The 19,946-nt window shown below is 44.3% G+C and overlaps 1 protein-coding gene across 13 annotated transcripts in view; it reads right to left on the reverse strand.

The window, feature by feature from the left end:
- Positions 1–19,946, reverse strand: part of LOC121279192 (protein ITPRID1-like) — a 301,605-nt gene that overhangs the window by 135,391 nt on the left and 146,268 nt on the right. Inside the window, exon 14 of one of the 13 annotated variants that reach the window (XM_041190213.1) lies at positions 943–1,070. The exons of the other annotated variants lie outside the window; for them this stretch is intronic. Coding sequence (XP_041046147.1) covers positions 1,005–1,070 — 66 coding nt within the window. The 3' untranslated portion in view covers positions 943–1,004. Of the gene's footprint in view, positions 1–942; positions 1,071–19,946 lie in introns of those variants that run through there. 13 annotated transcript variants of the gene reach the window in all.

Raw genomic sequence — 19,946 nt, forward strand, 5'->3', positions numbered from 1 at the left:
AGCAGCATCTTCAAGAAAGTTATGAAGATATAATTGGTGAGAAAGCAAACATCTGAAGCAAACCAGTATATTGCAAGGCTGAGCCAATTACTTATCCTCTCAAAACATAGGTTGAAGAGGAACTAAAGGAACTAGAGAGAAATGGTGTGCAAGTGAAAGCTAACCTGAGACTATGCAAGAACTGCAAAGTCACAATCAACCAGTTAGATGATGATGAACATTACCAACTTCTCAAGATTTGTATGCAGAGTTAGCGGGAGCTAGGATATTCATGTAGTTGGATTTGTCCCATCTGTTCTACAGTTTAATGCACATGGAGAGAGTCAACAGTATCTCATGACAAACATTTTTTTTATTTGTTCCTGGGATGTTGGCATTGCTGGCTAGGCCAGCATTTATTGCCCTTGTTCAGAGGGTATTTAAGAGTCAACCACATTGCTATGGGTCTGGAGTCATATATAGGCTAGACCAGATCAGGTAAGGACAACAGATAAAGGACATTAGTGAACCAGATGGGTTTTTATGACAATTGACAATAGTTTCATGATCATCATTAGACTTTTAATTCTATATTTGTATTAAATTCAAATTCCATCATCTGTCATGGTGGTATTTGAACCCGGGTCCCAAGAGCATTACCCTGGGTCTCTGGATTACCAGTCCATTGACAATACCACTATACCACCACCTGCCCCTTCACATCTCCAAACTCCCATGACAACTCATGAACCTCACCCACTCCCTACCCCCTCTTATCCCCCATGCTAATTCATGTACCACCCTCCCCCTTATTGCCCCCATGCCACCTTCATAATCACTCACCCATATGGGGTTTACTCCTACAAGAAGCTGCCCTATGGTATCATCTCCAAATATCTTCCAAGGTACAATGGATAGGATTTGGCAAGGAGTGTCACATTTCTTATGTAATCAAGATGATATGTTGATCGCAACCACAGCAGAGGAAGAAAACCTTCAAGTCTTCGATGAAGTGCGATAAAGGCTCAATGATCACAAGTTGAAAAGGAACAACTGTGCATTTTGTGCAATCTGTGGTAGTGTATCTTGGTCTGAAAATCAACGAAAATGGTTACAGCAAGTGAAAGAGAAGATAGAAGCTACTCAAATAGCCCAGGAAATGGAAGCAGAGTTATTGGAAACCCACAAGGAGGACACAAATCAGCTGTACCACAATATAGCTGGAAAGGATGGTCATTTAAAAAGACATTTACAAATAAAAAAAAATTTGAAGAGATTTTGCAGGAAGAAGAAATGTCCCCTAATGGTGATAGAACCGCAGGTGCAGAAGGCACAGAAAAGATAGGCCCAATTTTTGTTATTGAGGAGGATAGCTTGAGTCAGGAAATTTCCCAACTCTCCGGACCCACTTGGTCAAAAGTGCCCAGACACATGCAATTTTCATTCTGGGGGTAGGATAGAATTGGGCTCACCAAACCTGGAAACAGAGACTAGACGGCCACAGTAGCAGATGAGTGCTGAGTCAGGCTGGTTGCAAGGCCTGCCTCAGTTAAGTTGTTAATGTCTCTAGCCTTCAACCCTCACACCCCCACACCCACTCCTCCATGCCAACTCATGGACCTCACCCATTCCATTACCCCCTCATATCCTCCAGGCCAACTCATGATCACCCACCCACCCTGCACGCACCCTTATTGCCCCATACCATTTTCATAATTACTCACCTAGTATGAACATTGGCAGAACTCAGGGGCCATGTGGAGATAAAGGTCTGGATTTCGGCTACTGAGGCAGATAGCTTGATTTGGGAAATTTCCTGAATTGCTGGACTCACCTTGGTAAAAATTACTGTGAAACACAATTTTCACTTGGGGGGCACGGGTTTGGGATGGATTCGGGCCTGTCGACCCCAGAAGCAGAAGTAGGTGGCTATGGGAACTGGCAAGTGCTGAAGCAGGCTAGTTCAAATAACTGCCTCAGTTCTATGGGATTCCATCCCAGTTGTTATACACTCTGTCCCTCACAGTCTCTCACACCCTTACCCATCCGCGTGGCCCTTCATTCCTTCCATGCCAACTCGATAATAACTCATGATCCCTCATATCCTTTATGGCATCTCAATGGCAACTCATGCCCCCACTCACGACCTCATATCTGCTATGCTACCCCCCCATAGCCACTCACCCTGTCTCTACCCAAGGACAAACCTCAGGAGTTGAAAAAAAAATTCTAACAGTCTAATCTAGCTCTCACTCCTAAACACTTGATAGTGAGAAAAGCTCCCATTTATAAAATCCATTCAAAACTTTTAAATCTCAAGTGGTAAATCTCTATTTCATAAACAAACTTCTATTCAGACCTCACATCAAATACAGCTAATTGTTTAATAGCATATTTAAGCTGTCAATCAACTATGAACTCAGAACCCTCTACTGAAATAATTATAGCTTTTGCAACTCAGGCAAGAATTCAGACATAATGATTCACCTTGGAGTAATGTCAACAAGGAAGTCTATTGAAACTACACAACCAGTTGCTAATTTTTTCTAACCCAAGCTGTCAATCAAAGCAGTCTAGCAGAGCGTTTTTGTTAACTCTCACTGACAGTTGCAGCCTGCTTTTTTTTAAAGTTTGAACAGCAGAGAATTTAAAAAATTTCAGATCATGATATCTAAACAAACCTCATTCACACTTCAAGAGCATTTATATCTCTTCATCATTCATAACTCTTACACTTGTGGGTTAAACCCTTGTAATAGCCAAAGTGGAGCCGTTTGAACTCAGCACTGAGCTCAAATGGCCCTGCTGAGTTTGGGTTCCCCACCCATGTGAATCATGTCCCTCCCTCTTTCCCCTACCAGTAAAAATTGAATCTGTCAGAAATGCAGTTGGGTTTTCCACATCTGGATCCTGCCCATCATTTTTAAAGATCTGTGAAGGTTCCCCAACTCTGCAAAAATCTAGCCTAAAAAAATGAACTGCTAATAATCTAATTCAGCTCTTACTCATACACTTATACTGAAAAATATCCCATTTATGAAATCCATTCAAAGCTTTTAAATCTCCTCAAATGGTTAATTCCTTATAAAAAAAATCAAATTCTGTTCCAAACCCACATCAAAGACAGCTAGTCCTTTAATATTTCTTTAAACTGTCAATCAAACTGTGAACTCAGAACTCCCTGTTGAGATAATTGTAGCATTTGAAACTCAGCCTAGCATTCATAATGGCATAATAATAGCTTTTGGGGAAATGTCAACAAAAAACTCTATAGAAACTGCGGAAGCTAATGATTTTTTTTCTAATCCACAGCAGATTACCTGTCAATCGAAGCAGTCTAGCGGAGTGTTTTTTTTAAACTCTCAATGGCAGCTTCAGTCTGCGTTTTTTATGTTTAAAGAGCTGAGGATTAAAATAATACTTCAGATCATGATACATAAATAGACCTTATCCACTCTAAGGGCATTTATGTCTACTCCATAAATTCATGGCTCCCACATAATGGGTTAAGACACCTTGCAACAGCCAGAATGTGATCTGTTTGAACTCAGCACTGAGTTCAAATGGCCCTGCTAAGCTTGGGTTTCCAAAATGTGTGATTCAAACCTTCTCCCTACCAGCAAAAATTGTTGGAAATGGAAGCATGACTGCTGCATCCGGGTCCCGCTCACCATTTTCAAAGGTCCACAGAGTCTTCCCGACTCCACAAAAATCTGGTGCCTAGTCTCACTAATGTTCTAGGCTCCAGGAACAGAACTTGGAGAGCTGGTTCATTTTCCTGAAGTTCAACTTAGGGTCCATTAGAAAAATTGCTGTACATCACCATGTGGAATGCCATACAAAATGGAAACTATGCTGTTGATAGTTCTGTGACAACAGAGCCCACAGAATTAGAAAAACTTAAGAAGGTGCTTTCTGAACACATAATCGGAAAGGAAACTAAGACTTTGGTGAAAGTTATAACCAATTGTCTGAAGTTTCTAGCATATCAAGTACAGAAGGTATTAGATCAGGAAGATTTTCAATCTGCAGCTGGAACTGGAGGATCTGCAACTGAAACACAACTCCACTCTCAAACAGTTAAGACAAAAATTCAATACAGAGTTAGTTCAGAAAGAATAAGAGCTAGAAATATCTGTCTAAGAGGGCAGAGACTTTTTCAAAAAGAAAAACAATAGATTGCAACTAGAATTCAACCAAGAGAGGGAAGAAAGCTTAAAGAACATGAAGGCTAATTATGAAAAGGTACCAGGAACATACACAGGAAGCACAAGCTATTAATAAATTTGTTGAGATTATGAGCTACAGATATAAATCTGGGCCAAAAGAAATAAAACACAACAAATGTCCAAAAAAGAAACAAATCTTCTGTAAATCCTGAACTGAAAGCATACAGTTTAAAACCTAACTCTACACCAAAACCTGTACAAAGATCAAGAAAACTTTGTAAACCAGTTGCTGGACTTGATTTATAGGCATAGTTTAGACAGAAAAGGCACTGGCAGCTAACATAATAGGGAATTCAAAAGTTATCTATTGGCATATAAATAGTAAAAAAGATGGTAAAAGGAGGAATGAGGCCAATTAGGGACCAAAAAGGAGATTTGTACATGGAGGCAGGGGGAATAGCTGAGGTATTAAATGGATACTTTTCATATGTCTTCACCAAGGAAGAAGATGCTACCCAGGGACACTTGAAGTGTTAAAAATTGATAAGGAGTTGGTAATGGATTAGCTGTCACTACTTAAAGCTGATAAGGATCCGAGGATACTGAAAGAAGTGAGAGTGGTAATTACAGAGGCACTGGCCATTATTTCTAGTCTTCCTTAGACTCAGGGATGGTGCCAGAGGGCTGGAGAATTGAAAATGTTCAAAAAAGGTTTTAAAGCTAAGCCCAGTAACTACGGGCCAGTCAGTTTAACCTCATTGGTGAGGAAGCTTCTAGAAATGATAATTCAGGACAAAATTAATAGTTGCCTTGTGAGAATGTGGGTTAATTAAGGAAAGCCAGGATGGATTTAAGGACAAATCATGTTTAATGAACTTGGTGGAGTTTATTGGGGTAACAGAGAGGGTTAATTAGGGAAATACTGTTAATGTGGACTTCCAAAAGGCATATGATAAAGTGCTGCACAACAGACTTGTGAGCAAAGTTGTAACTCAAGGATTAAAGTGGACAGGATCATCATGGATACCAGGTTGGCTGAGTAACAGGAAAGAAAGAGTAGTGCTCAATGGATGTTTTTTGAACTAAAGCAAGGTTTGTGGTGGAATTCCCAGAGGTCAACATTAGGACACTTGCTCATCCTGATTAATGGCCTAGATCTTGGTGTATGGGGCACAATTTCAATATTTGCGGCTGACTTGAAACTTGCAAGTATTATGAAGATGACAGTGTAGAGCTTCAAAATGACATACACAGCTTAATGAAATGGACGGGCATGTGGCAGATGAAATTTAATCCAGAGAAGTATGGAGTGATTCATTTTGGTAGGAAGAACACGGAGAGAGAATGTAAAATAAAGGATACAATTCTAAACTGGTACAGGAGGGGAGGGACCTGGGTGTATATGCATATAAGTCATTGAAGGTGCCATGACAGGTTGAGAGAGTGGTTAATAAAGCATACAGCATCCTTGGCTTTATTATTAGGGGCATACAGTACAAAAGCAAGGAGATTATGTTGAACTCATATAGATCACTGGAGCAGTGTGTCCAGTTCTGGGTTCCACAAATTAGGAAAGATATGAAGGCCTCAGAGAGAATGCAGAAAGATTCACAAAAATAGTTCCAGGAATGAAGAACTTCAGTTACGTGGATAGATTTGCGAGGTTGGGATTGTTTTCCTTGGAGAAAAGAAGGTTGAGAGGAGATTTGATAGAGGCATACAAATTCATGAGGATCTGGAAAGAGTAGATAGGGAAAATCTGTTCCTATGGTGGAAGGGTCAATAACAAGAGGGCACAGATTTAAGGTAATTGCAGGTTCTGTATAGAACCTTGGTTAAGCCACACTTGGAATATTGGGTGCAATTCTGGTTGCCACATTACCAGAAGGATATGGAGGCATTGGAGAGGGTGCAGAGGAGGTTTACCAGGATGCTGCCTGGTCTGGAGGTTATTAGCTATGAGGAGAGGTTGGAGAAACTCGGATTGTTCTCACTAGAGCACTGGAGATTGAGGGACGACTTGATAGAAATTTACAAAATTATGAGTGGCATGGACAGAGTAGATAGTCAGAAGCTTTTTCCCAGGGTGAAAGAGTCAATTACTAGGGGACATAGATTTAAGGTGAGAGGAGAAAACTTTAGAGGAGATGTGCGGGGTAAGTTTTTTACGCAAAGGGTAGTGAGTATCTGGAATTCGCTGCCAGAGGTGGTGGTGGAAGCAGGTACGATAGTGGTGTTTAAGATGCAGCTTGACAAATACATGAATCGGATGGGAATAGAGGGATACAGACCCTGGAAGTGCAAAATGTTTTAGTTTGACAGGCAATATGATCGGCGCAGGCTTGGAGGGCCGAAGCTGGGTTCCTGTGCTGTACTTTTCTTTGTTCTTTGCTCTTTGTAATTGGAAAAAGAAGCAATGGAGACAGAACCGCAGAGTCACAGAATTGTTATAGCACAGAAGGAGGCCATTCAGCCCATTGTGTCTGCACCAGCTCTCCGAATGAGTAATTTACTTAGTGCCATTCTCCCACCTTTTCCCCGTAATCCTGCACGTTCTTCCTTTGCAAATGGCAATTTAATTCCCTTTTGAATGTTTCAATTGAACCTGCCTCCACCACATGTTAGTACATTCCACACCCCTAATCACTCCCTGCGTGAAAAAGCTTTTTCTCATGTTTTTGCTTCAGTTACCAATTACTTTAAATCTGTGACCTCTTGTTTTGGGTCCTTTCATGAGTGGGAACATTTTTTCCCTATCTACTCTGTCCAGAGCCCTCATGATTTTCAATGCCTCTATCAAATCTCCTCTCAGCCTTCTATTCTTCAACGAAAACAGTTCCAACTTCTTCAATCTATCTTCATAACTGAAGATAGTTGCTCATCCCTGGAACCATTCTCGTGAATCTTTTCTACACCTTCTTTAATGCCTTCACATCCTTTCTAAAGTGCAGTGCCCATAATTGGTCACAATACTCCAGTTGAGGCCGAACTAGTGTCTTATGACAAGTTCAACATAACTTTCTTGCTCTTGTACTCCATGCCCCTATTAATAAAGTCTAGGATGCTGCATGTTTTATTAACCGTGCTCTCGTCCTGTCCTGCCACCTTCATTGACTTATGCACATATACATCCAGGTCCCTTTGCTCCTGTGCCTTCTTTTATTTTATATTGTCTCTCAATTACCTTTCCACCAAAATGAATTACTTCACATTTCTCCGCATTGAACTTCATCTGCCAATTTCACCAACTTGTCTCTGTCCTTTTGAAGTTCTACGCTATCCCACAGTTCACAATGCTTCCAAGTTTTGTATCATTCACAAATTTTGAAATTGTGCCCCATACAACAAGGTCTAGATCATTAATGTATGTCAGGAAAAGCAAGGATCCCAATACTGACCCCTGGGGAACTCCACTACAAACATGGCTCCAGTCTGAAAAACAGGAAACTCTCTGTTTCCTGTCACTCAGCCAACTTTGTATCCATGTTGCCACTCTCCCTTTTTACTCCATGATCTTTAACTTTGCTTACAAGTCTGTGCGGCACTGTATCAAATGCCTTTTGAAAGTTCCTGTAAACCATATCAACAGCATTACCCTCATCAACCCTCTCCGTTAACTCTTCAAAAAACTCCAGCAAGTTAGTTAAATACGATTTTCCCTTAAGAAATCCATGCTGGCTTTCCTTAATTAACCCGTATTTGTCCATGTGGTCATTAATTTTGTCCCAAATTAATATTTCTAGAAGTTTCCCCACCACCAAAGTTAAACTGATTGCTCTGTGATTGCTGGTCTTACCTTTACAAGTTTTTGATCAAGAGTGTAACATTTGCATTTCTCCAGTACTCTGGCACCATCCCTGAGTCTAAGACTAAAAAATGATGGCCAGTGCTTCCGCAATTTCCACTCCCACTTTCCTCAGTATTCTTGGATGCATCTCCTCTGGTCCTGGTGCCTAATCAACTTTAAGTACAGGCAGCCGATCCAATACCTCCTCCTTATCAATTTTAAATCCTTCCTGTATCTGAAGTACTTCCTCTTTCACCATAGCCTGGGTAGCATCTGCCTTTGTAAAGATCGATGCAAAGTATTCAGTTAATGCCTAAGCTATGCTCTCTGCCTCCATGCATAAATCCCCTTTCTGGTCCCTAATTGGCCCGAGTCTTCCTTTTACCAGTTTATATACCTATAGAAGACTTTGAGATTCTCTTTCATGTTAGCTGGCTGACACGTTTCATACTCCCCCTTTGCTTTTCTTATTTGCTTTCTCACTTCCCCTCTGAAACTTCTTTATTCAACCTGGTTTTCAATTGTATTTTCTACCTGAAATCTGTTGTAAGCACCCTTCATCTTCTTTATCTTAATTTCTATCTCTTTTGTCATTCAGGGAGCTCATAGACTCATAGGCGTCCATGGCACAGAAGGAGGCCATTCACCCCTTCATGTCCACGTCAGTCAACAAAGATCTGACTACACTTATCCCATTTTTCAGTGCTTGGCCCATAGACCAGGAGGCTATGGCAACGCAAGTGAATATCCAAATACTACCTAAATGTTACGAGAGTTTCTGACTCAGCCACCCTTTCAGGCAGTGAGTTCCAGACTCCCACCACCCTCTGGGTGAAAACATTTCTCCTCAACTCCCCTCTTAGCCTTCTACCTCTTACCTTAAATTTATGCCCCCTGGTTATTGACCTCTCTACTAATGGAAAAAGTGCCATCCTATCCACCCTATCTATGCCCCTCATAATCTTATACACCTCTATCTGATCCCCTCTCAACCTGTGCTGTTCTGGCTTCGTTTGTCCTACCTTTCACTTTCGAGGGAATATATCTTGACTGTGCCCAAGCTATCTCTTCTTTGAAGGTAGCTACCGTTTTGCCTGCCAACCTTTGACTTCAATTTATTTGGCCCAGATCTGTTCTTACCCCATTGAAGTTGGCTTTCCCTCAGTTAATTATTCTTACTCTGGATTTACCCCCAGTTAATTATTCTTATTCTGGAGACATGTGGCGAGTGGTTGAAATGCACTTTCTGAAAATTTGATGGAGGCAAGTTCAATTTATGAGGGAATTTGATTATTTTCCGAAAAGAAAGAATGTGCAGGCTACAGGGAGAAGGCCAGGGAGTGAAACTAGGTAAAATGCTCATTTGGAGAACCAGTGGAGGCAAGACAGCCTGAATGGCCTCCTTTTGAATGGTGCTGTAACTATTCTGTGGTCTGAGTCAGTTATTTTGCCAAGTGTGAACATTCACAGAGATTTCTTTCTTTGTTTTTGAAATGATATAATTTGTACATGTAAATAATTCATTTTCAAAATTGCCTATTGCGCGATGATGTTATTAAACATGTGACCTGACCGCCTTGGTGTATATCTCTCTGTACAAATGCCTCCTGATATATGAGTCACATAAAGGCAGCCATGGACTGATTAGTTCAGTTAGCTAGTGTGTAGCTCAGAATAACAGCAACAGCATGGGTTCAATTTCTGTTCCAGCTGAGGTAAATTTGGGACCTGTCTCCTCAGCTGCCCCATGCTTTAAGCAGTATTGTCTCTCAAGCTATATAACTAATTGTCTCTCTCTAATTGAGAGATATGCCTACTGTCCTTTGTGGGTCATGGCTATTTACCTACCTACCTAAAGTCAGTAATTTTTAGTAAAGTAGAGAATCAAGCAGAATGCAGGAAGTATGGTGGAGAATTGAAACATAAAATGGGGGCACAGAGAGTATATGAGAAAAGATTATTGGGAACATAAAAGTAGACAATAAAATATTTTATGAACATATAAATAGTAAGAGTAGTCAAAGGAAGGGTGTGGTCAATAAGGAACCAAAAAGGAAATCTTGCAGTGGCAGAGGGCATGGCTAAGGTACTAAATGAGTACTTTGCACCTGTCTTCACAAAGAAGATGATGCAGCTAATGCCACATTAAAGGACAATACTGTAGAGAAATTAGATGGGATAAAAATACATGAAGAGGAGGTATTAAAAGTACTGACAGCATTCAAAGGGTGGAATCATCCCAGATTTACACTGAGTGCGGTAGCAGGTGGGTAAAATGACTTTTTACCTGCCGGCCGCGATGGCAGATTTTCACGCTTTATTTAAAGTCCAGCTGTGCACACACATCTCAATGCTTCCTGCCCATGACCACTGCAGGGAAGATGTCCATGAAAGGCAAAAAGACTGCAGGCCCCAAGTTTAATGACACATCATTGAAGTGTCACTTCGACACCGTGGAGGCCCACAGTGATGTTCTCTACACCCACTCTAGCCGCAGGATGGGCAGCAACATCAACAATTCAGCATGGCAGGTGGTGACAGCGGTGGTCAGTGCCAATGCTGCACAGGAGAGGTTGGCCATCCAATCCAGATAGAGGATGAATGATCTCATCCGTGCAGCTAGGGTATGTCAAACTTCTCATCATTCTAAACTGACACACTGAAGCCCATCGCACACTCACTGGCATCTCACTCACTGCCCGCTCAAGGGACATCATTACCCATTCTCACACACACACCCTCACAGTCCATCTGGCCTCATCTCCTCTGGAGACTGCCTCCTCAGCTCTCAATATCTTGAGGCCACTTGCACAGATCAATTTCTGCCTCCACAAGCACTCTGGGATACCCCTCTGGGATACCCTCCTTCCCCAGTACAGCCCTCGTCCTGCAGCCTCTTTCCTTATCTGAGGCCACTTTGCCCCCTTCCCCAAGCAAGACCTAGCCCTGCAGCCATTGAAAAGCCACCCACATATGGCTGATCTGGTGGGGAGAGACCTATCTGTGAGCCCCCTTAAAGTGGTGTGGTGCTGTCTGTGAAGCCTGGCGCTGATGACTGCAAGTGCTGCCTGAAGCAAGGTAGGCAAACAAACCTTGAAGTCCTGAGTGAAGTGCAGCCTGCCAGGTGCACATCGCTTATGTGCTGTTGTGAAATATGTTGGCGTGTTTTCCCGCCAACGTGGGCGGACAATCCAGCCCGGGGCGGATCAATCCAGCAGGCTGGCCTTATAATGACATGCTGATATATTAAAATGAGATTTCCAACGTCCGATGGCGGGAAACATGGCCTGCCGTTGGTGGACTGAGCAAACGATTGCAAACTGGTTTCATGCTGTCTTGAAACCATTGCACCATATTGTCCACTCATGCCACTGAACAAGCCCGACACCAGCAGGCATGGAAAATCCCGGCCAAAGTTACCTAGCAAGGGTGGGATGCATCCTGGATTGCAGAGGGATGTAAGGGTAGTTATAGAAGTGGCTGTGGTCACAAGATTTTAGTCCGTTTTGGATATGGGATTGATGCCAAAGAGCTGGCAAATTGCAAATGTTACATCCCTGTTTAATGAAAGTGGAAAGGGCTAATCATTTAGAGACAAAAACATGGCAAAATTAATTAATTCTTGCTAAGAAAGTTTGTGTTAATAAATAACAGCCAGCACAAATTTGTTGCAGGTAAATTGTGTCTGACAAACCTGATTGAGTTTCTTGACGATTTTACGGAGAGATTTGATGAGGGTAGCAAATTTGATGTTGCGTATATGGACCTTCGAAAGGTATTTGATGTGTTGCATAATAGACTTGATGACAAAATTGAAGCCGCTGAGATTAGAGGGTCAGTGGCAGCATGGATACAGAACTACCCACAAGTTATTCTTCAAACTGGAGGCAAATGTGCAGTGGTAACACTGTACTTTTTGGTATCTATTAATGACCTGAACATAAAAGGGCAGATGGTGCAAAACTGTGAATTGGAGTAAACAAAGAGGCGGATAGTAACAGACTTCAGGAGGAATAGACATACTAATGAAATGGGCAGACACATGGCAGATGAAATTTAGTGCAGACAGGTGTGAAGTTATACCTTTCAGTAGGAAGAAAGAGGCAATATGAACTAAACGGTACAATTTTGAAAGGAGTTCATAAATGGAGTGACAAGATCCAGCAGGTATGAGATTTTCCAGCAGCTTCTGGGGCAAGAAGAGAAGGAATGCTTCCCCCAGGTACTGCAAACCAACATGCAGCAAACTGCCCCCCTCCCCCGCAACTTGATCCAACAACCCCCTTGTGCAATTTAGATACCACCACTTGATCCTGACACCCCCGCGATCTAAACCACCCTTGCGATCCAAATACCCCCATAATCAAAAAACCTGTGTGACTTGATTCCCCCATGATTTGATTCCTCTGTGATCCAAGCCGCCCACGATCTGATGCTGACGCCTCTGTGGTCTCTCCCAACAGAAACACAGGGCAGAATTTTCTATTTTGGAGACTAAGTGCAGTGGTGGGCGGGTTTCACAGCACTTTTCCCGTTGGATGGCATGGCTGGGAATCGCGCCCGATTTTGCGCACAGAAGCTAATTGTGCATCAGCGAGTAGCTCTCCGAATCACATGGTGGGTGGGGAACTAATTCGTCCACCTCACCTTTACACCATGGGGTCGAAGGTCCAGGAGCCATATTTAAACGCCACCCAAACATACACTTTCACTCTGTTCAGCCTTGCTGTATTCAGCAAACCTCTTCAGATGGCTGCATCCGAGAAAAAGGCTGCACCAAGGTTCAGCAATGATTCCCTTAAATCTCTCGTCCATGAAATCCACCAGCACTGGGATGTCATCTACTCGAGGGATGGCTCCAGGAGGCCCACCAACCTCACCTTGTCAACCTGGGAGGTGGGCGCAAGTTGCTCATCGTCCAATCGCCAGAGAAATGCCACCCAGTACAGCAAGAGGATGAATGATCTCATCCACTCTGCCGGGGAAGTCAACTTTCAGCTCACTGCAACCTCACACTCTCACAATGACTTCATGCACTCAAAGGGTTACACTGCTCAGGGACCTCACAAAACATTGGCGAAGGAGATATCAGCATAGATTGTCACACAGATACTTTAACATCACCAGCACTTAATCTATCATACAGCACAAACTCCATCCTCAGTCCTTACTGGGGAGGGCTCAGTACACACAGCAGGCATGCTGGCTTCCCAACCTCTGCTCCACCTCTTCTCATCACATTCCATCCATTAGTCTTCATGTAGGCCAAACTTGCCCACAACAAGAAATAGAAATCCTAGACCATAGGAGGGAGGGCCAACATCTAGGAGGAGGATGCCACCGAGTTGGCAGGGGAGGATAGAGATTGGCCTCTCCCAACAAGCCATTACGGATGAGCCCTCCAGAGTCGATCCAGAAATTCACAGTGAGTGACATGCAATGTTGTATTCGACCTGCTCATGAACTAAATCTATCTTCTCTCTCTTACAGGCAGCAGCAGGTCCAGACAGACCAGCACATCCAATATAAGCCCCAGGTCACCTCAGAGGAGGATGATGAGGATCCACTTGAAGAACACTCGTCCCTGCATTCACCTGAACTCTCCACCAGCGCAGAGACACACACCCCGGTAGGTCATAGATCTAGATTAGGCTCGGGGTCACTTTCTGGAGAACATCTCAGAGACACATCTCCACAGCAGTAGCAGACAGTGACAGTCCAGGTCTCAGGCACGTGGAGGACTGTTGGAGGTCAGGCACCAGCTGAGTCCGAGTCAGAAGATGGGCCTCTGGAAATGGCTGTCACAAACATGCTGACGATGCAATGACAAGTGGTGGTGAATCAGGCAGAGTTGCGAGAGGCAGTCAACAGACTAAAGCGAAGAATGAAGGAGTCCGGCCGAGTTTGTCTGATGTTGTGGCTCCGACATGCGATACCTTGAGGTCTCCATGGGAAGGTCGCAGCCACCATGGAGACCTTGGTCCAGCAGATCCTCCCGGATCTTGCTCGAATCTACACTCCATCACTATAGGCATTGATGGGATCCATCAGTGGCTAGGTGAGAGGGGGGCAGGGCACCTTGACCTCCCTCCAAGAGTCCCTTCTCCTCAGGGAGTCAAGCAGGGGCCCATGGGCACTCATCCCTATGAGCACCAGCAGCTGGAGACCCCAGGGACATCCACCCAGGTGACTCCAAGAGTGTTCAGGTGATCCCAATCCCCTCTGCTTGTGACCCCATCACCTCCAGCTGTACAGGCCGAGGGGGGTGCACCTGCCCCACAGCTGGAGAAAGCAGGCCAGAGCCCTCCAGGTCTCGGCCCTCCAGAGGACGCCTGCCAAAGTCATCAAAGACAATAGGGCGCAGTAGCCAGCTGGCTGCCTCCACTTCTGCTGCAGATGTCAGGGAAACACCAAGGCGTAACGGTAGGGTTAGAAAAATTAAGAAACTTTGACATCGTTTCTGGATTACGGGTATTCAGCCACCATATGTTTTATGCACCTTTGTAAATACATTTGCAGTTCATGAGAATGATCTCATCATTCAAAAGCATTGTGCATATGTATCTATATGCCCTCTTATTGTGAGGGTGAGCCATGCTTCCACTCAGTGATTGCTTCCTTTTTGATACTCACATTCATGTGATGTGTAGCTGACCCATGATAGTTACACAACTCTTGTGTAATGTCGGGGCAATATATCAAACCCTTTACTGGAAGTGTTTGCAAAATGCGTTTATAATCTTTACTCTTTATAAGACAGCATGGAGTTAAGCACGCTCAATAGCCTTGGATGGCTTTCTTCATTGGTAGTCAAAGCACAAGACCTGCAGCCATGATGCTCTCTCCGACCATCACTGAAACTAATGCTTCTCATTAAGGTGGTGATGACTTTCACTTCCCAGTGCACATTGGTACAGGGTTCACCACTGACCTTTCCAAAGATTAGGGCCTGGTGAATCAAGAGGATTGAAGGTGCATGTTCAAAAAATGAACTTGTTCTCGATGTTACTGGTTGTAAAGGCCTTTCTGTGCATTGACATGGCACTAAGGGACAGAAGGAATGTTGCTGTGTCCTGTTGCCTGCACCTTGTTCCTTCTGGAATCTTGTGGCTATCGGTGTAGCACGGGGACATTTTCCATGTCATGCTCCTTCAATGGCATCCTTATGTGCAAACTGACACTCATCTACCTATTCAGTTTTTTGCCCTTCCTGCTCTTCTTCATATGAGGAGCTCTAAGCCATGTCTTCCTCTGGGATGGATCCGGCCTTTGAAGTGTCAGTTTGTGAAGGTCACAACAGACCAGGATTATGCAGGACGCCCTCTATGGAGAGTACTGCAGAGAACCCTGAACAGTGCAAACATTGGAAGCACATCTTCAGGGTGCCAATGGTCTGCCTGATGATGGACCACGCCAAGCTATGCGTGCATTGTATCTCATCTGAGGCACTCTAAAGATGATGCACGGATGTCATGAGCCATCGTCTGAGCAGATACCCCTTTTCCCCAAGCAGCCAGCCCTATAATTGCTGAGGCCCTTCGAATATGTGAAGCACATGGGCCTGACTCAGGATGTATGAATCATGGGAACTGCCAGAGTGCTTGGCACAAACGTGCAAGATGTGTTTCTGATGATCGCACACGAATTGAACATTCCTGTTAATGAACATCAGGGGCTACTGCCACGGAGCTCTCAAAGCAACATGTGTGCAATTGATTGCCCCCTGTACTCTAGGAAAGCCTGAGATAGCAACTGATAGATGCAACAGTTTAATTAATAATGAGCAAACATAGTAGATCTCCTACTCACGAAAGAAAGGCACCGTATTGCCCAAGGGCTCCATCTGTGCTACTAGCTTTTCTTTGATACAGCCATGTAGCTGAGGTGCAAACTCACAGATCTAGGTGACCAAGATGACAACCCTGATACTTGACATCTCAATCCCAGAGATTGGAAGAGGTTTGGATGCATTCATGAAATATGCTACCTTACCAAAGATACCCCTGCAAGCTCTGATCTTGCATACTGATCAAGCTCAACTTGCACTTCAGCAATGACTGGGGGCCCTTTGGCCTATGATCAATGCCAATTGGGGAAAGTACATTAGAGGCTTCTATTGATGATCTGGCAGATATGCAGCAGCTGTGCTTCCTATATGGTTGCTTGTGTTTTTCATTCTCACATGCCTCTCTGTTAAAGCTCAAAAAGAGCAACTGTATTGTGATGTCAATGACTCCAGAAGTCTCTCGTTATAGTGCAGCAAAAGGCAATGGCTCCAATTGCACCTTCTCAAGGAAGTCTTTCTCTTTTCTCTCAATGCTGCCTATTTCACTGTGGTAACCCTGATCAGTTTGAGGGTGCCCCTTGGAAGAGCCCCTTAGTTCATCCGTGGGCTCCTCCCACATTTCCTCAGACTCTTTCTGTGCAGATTCTTTTCCTGTTTCAATTTTAAACAGTGCAATAACTTTGGGGTTTCAAGATGGTGGTGATGCAATTTTACTTTGAAACCAGTTTCGACCCTCCCCTTGTCAGTGTTCAGGTCCTTTGAGTTTTCCTGGAACCTCATGATGTGCAGTTAGACCTCCCTCAGGTGTTTATCCAGCCTGCCCCAATAACCCTGGATCCCAATGTCATTGTGGTGGACATTCCAGCCCTCCCTCCTGAACCCATCACTGTTGATGTCCCCCTGTCCCATGTGGACCTCACTCCTCCCCATCTCAAGGATGTCATATATAGAGAAGATCCCCCTCCACACCCAGGAAAGCTTCTAGTATCAAGCCCCCCCTTATTATGATTTCCCATTTACAGGCTGCAGATGCCTCCCCTAACCATGACCATCCCATCTGCAGCCCAGTACCAAGCCAGCCAACCCCAACACTACCAACTGTAAGACAATGAACATGTCCTGCACACCAAGCTGTGCCTTATCCCAAATGAGCATGCAGGCCTTGCCTCTCCTTGGAGTGGGACTACAAATGCATGCCATGCATAGGCCTGTAGAATGGCCTGTAAAGCCCCAGGACTGCCTGTAATCTCTCACCCTGACTGTGAAATCCACAAAGCCCCAGGACTGCCTTTAATCTTTCATTCCGACCTCTTGGCTCCAGACCAGGGTCTCTGGTTGTCTTCTAATGAGCTCCCCCCATTCCCTTATGACAGATCTCAACACATTCCTCATTCCCACCCACCCCCATGAGTCTCTGTGCAACCCATCCCTCTTGTGCCACACTAACACAACTCTCCCCTTCCTATTCTAGGATCTGCCTGCATCCCCTCCCTACAGTTCAATTCCCATCCACCCACTTCTGTATCTGCGTTCTAGTCTTCCATGTCGGGTTCCAGCTTTCCCTATTCTCGATCTCCCCTCTGCCTGCCATCGATCCCCCCCTCCAATACCCCCATAACCCATTGACCCCCATGCCACCCACCATGAGCAGATCAACTCTACACCCACACCAATGCGTTGCTACACTGCCATTGCTGAGAAACCGGAGCAGTTGCAGGTAGGCTTTGAATGTTGCGCTCAGCTCAAAGTCATGAGCAAAGTGAGGGCGGACAGCTGCAAGACACTCATTTCCAAACGTGATTCAGATGGGTCTAATTTCCCACTGGTGTGGCACAAAATTGGGATGGGGAATGTGATTCCGGCATGTAGCAATTTTAATCAGCATTCGTGATAGGGTAATGCATACAAATAGTGTTCCTGCCATGGATCAGCGACAAAACCAACCCACCATGAAAGTGGTAAGGGGGAAATTCTGGACTGATTTCCCGCCGGCCACGGGAAAGCCTCTCTCCAAATTTTCCACTCTCGCCTGCCACGAAACCCGCAGATGGCAGGACCAGAAAATTCCGTCCACAATACGTGTCTCTCATAACTCTGACCCTGCAGCAAATGACTCTTGCAGGAAGCTGCAAGAATCAACATTAACACATTGATTGCAAGAATGAGGGATTATAATAGCTCAAAACATTAGCCCAGGTCTTCCAATCTCTAGATCATCGGTGACTGAACGTACCCCAGAGTATGAGGCCCCTTGGAAGTCATGACTCCGTAAACTTCCAATGGGCAATTTTTCTGCTCACAAGAACCCTCTGAAAAGCTCTCCAACTCTGAGTTAAATAGTTTGGACAGTTCCGACTTACTCACCGGAATAGTTGCCCAGGAAATGTTAGACAGAAAAATCCTACCTAACTCCTAGGTAATGATACAACTGACATCCCAGTCATTCACACCGATATCCCCAATTTCCCCCTCCACCCCCTGACAATACCCTAAACCCATGACAATCCCAACTACCTCCCTGACCCCCTGACTACCCCTCCTAATTCAACTCTCCCTGGCCTGAGCTGACCGAAGCTCATCACACGACAACACCCCTGACCTCCCAACAATCCCCCAACCCCAACTACCCCAACCCTGACCTGACAAAACTTATAACTTACAAAACCTTTACAGGGTGTGATAGGGTAGATATAGATAGGATGTTTCCCGTGGCTGGTGAGTCAAGAACCAGGGACATAGTCCCAGAATAAGGGCAAGCCATTTAAGACTGAGATGAGGAAGAATTTCTTCACTCAGGGGGTGGTAAATCTTTGGAATTTTCTTCCCGAGGGGGCTGTGGAGGCTGAGTCATTGAGCATGTTCAAGACAGAAATTGATAGATGGGATAGCGTGGGGAAATGGCATTGAGGTAGATGATCAGCCTTGATATAATTGAATAGCAGAGCAAACTTGAAAGGTAAAATAGCTTACTCCTATTCCTAGGTTCCTAACACCAACAAGAGTATTAGAAGAGCACTTGCATATAGAGGGCACAGTATCTCAGGGAGTTCTGGGACTGCTGCCGATGCTTCATGGTTGCTTGTGGCTGAAGGTAGATGGACTCCTGTTTTCCCTGATGTAGAAAGCAGACTTCCCAAACACCACCTCCAGTACATCCTCAGGGACTACAATATGCGGCAGGAGGTAAGTTCCCATCTAGCTCAGATGTTACAGTAAAAAAATGTTGCCACTGATTAAAACAGCTTCATGAAAATGAAAACCAAAGAATATTAGCACATGCACATTTCCAAATATATCATGTGGCACAGTTGCGAAGCACAGCCTCTATCTCCTGCCTGTCATCTCCATGGAAAGCTCAGTAACAATGGATTGGTACTGGAAGTATGAATTATTGATACTGAGGAGTTGGTCATCAATACAGGAAGGTTCCCTAAAGGTTGATCTTTGTGGATTATAAAAGCATTCTTCAGTAAGAGCTCCTAGGAAGAGCTTCAGTAGGCATTTCCTGCCGCATATTGTGGTCCGTGAGGTCGTACTGGAGGTGGCGTTTGGGAAGTCCACTTTCTACATCAGGGAAAACAGGAGTCTTTCTACCTTCAACAAGATGGTGACAACTGCATGGGAGGAGGTCACTGACCACAGTCACCCTTGTATCTTGTTGCAAATGAAGTGTTTTGGAATCAGCATGGCAAAAGTTACTGCACTCTCCAATTTTCTTCACATTTATTGTGAAGCTTTTAGCACAAGCTTATATTGAGAACTTGCAATACAAGTATGAGATTCCATTTGAAGCATCATACAAAGCAATTGCAGTATGAGACTCTCTTTGAAACATTATATCCAGCCATTATCCTTTTGCCAATATTATTTTATTTTGCCTAAGCTGCATGCAACAATTTTTTGAATATGGAGGTGACAAGTGAAGAAAAGCGATGCTGAGTGTTCAGGTTAAGGTGCTCCTCTATAGTTAGGGACTTTCTCAGTGGAGTGCTGAACTTCCCAGCCATCCACCCAGGGCCAAGGAGAGGAATCATGGGCCCTGGTGCTTCTCCTGTTTCCAGGCTCCTCATTCCTTGCTCCCCACCACCCAACCCACCCCCTCACCCACGCATCATATTTTTTCCCTTTTCAAGATTCACCAATCAATTCATCAAACAATTACAGCAAGGTCCTAATAATGCCCGCTGTTGGTAGCTGGTTACAAATATCGTCCAATTTTATATGC

Source organism: Carcharodon carcharias, chromosome 6 (genome assembly GCF_017639515.1).
Source record: "Carcharodon carcharias isolate sCarCar2 chromosome 6, sCarCar2.pri, whole genome shotgun sequence".
Lineage (NCBI taxonomy): Eukaryota > Metazoa > Chordata > Chondrichthyes > Lamniformes > Lamnidae > Carcharodon > Carcharodon carcharias.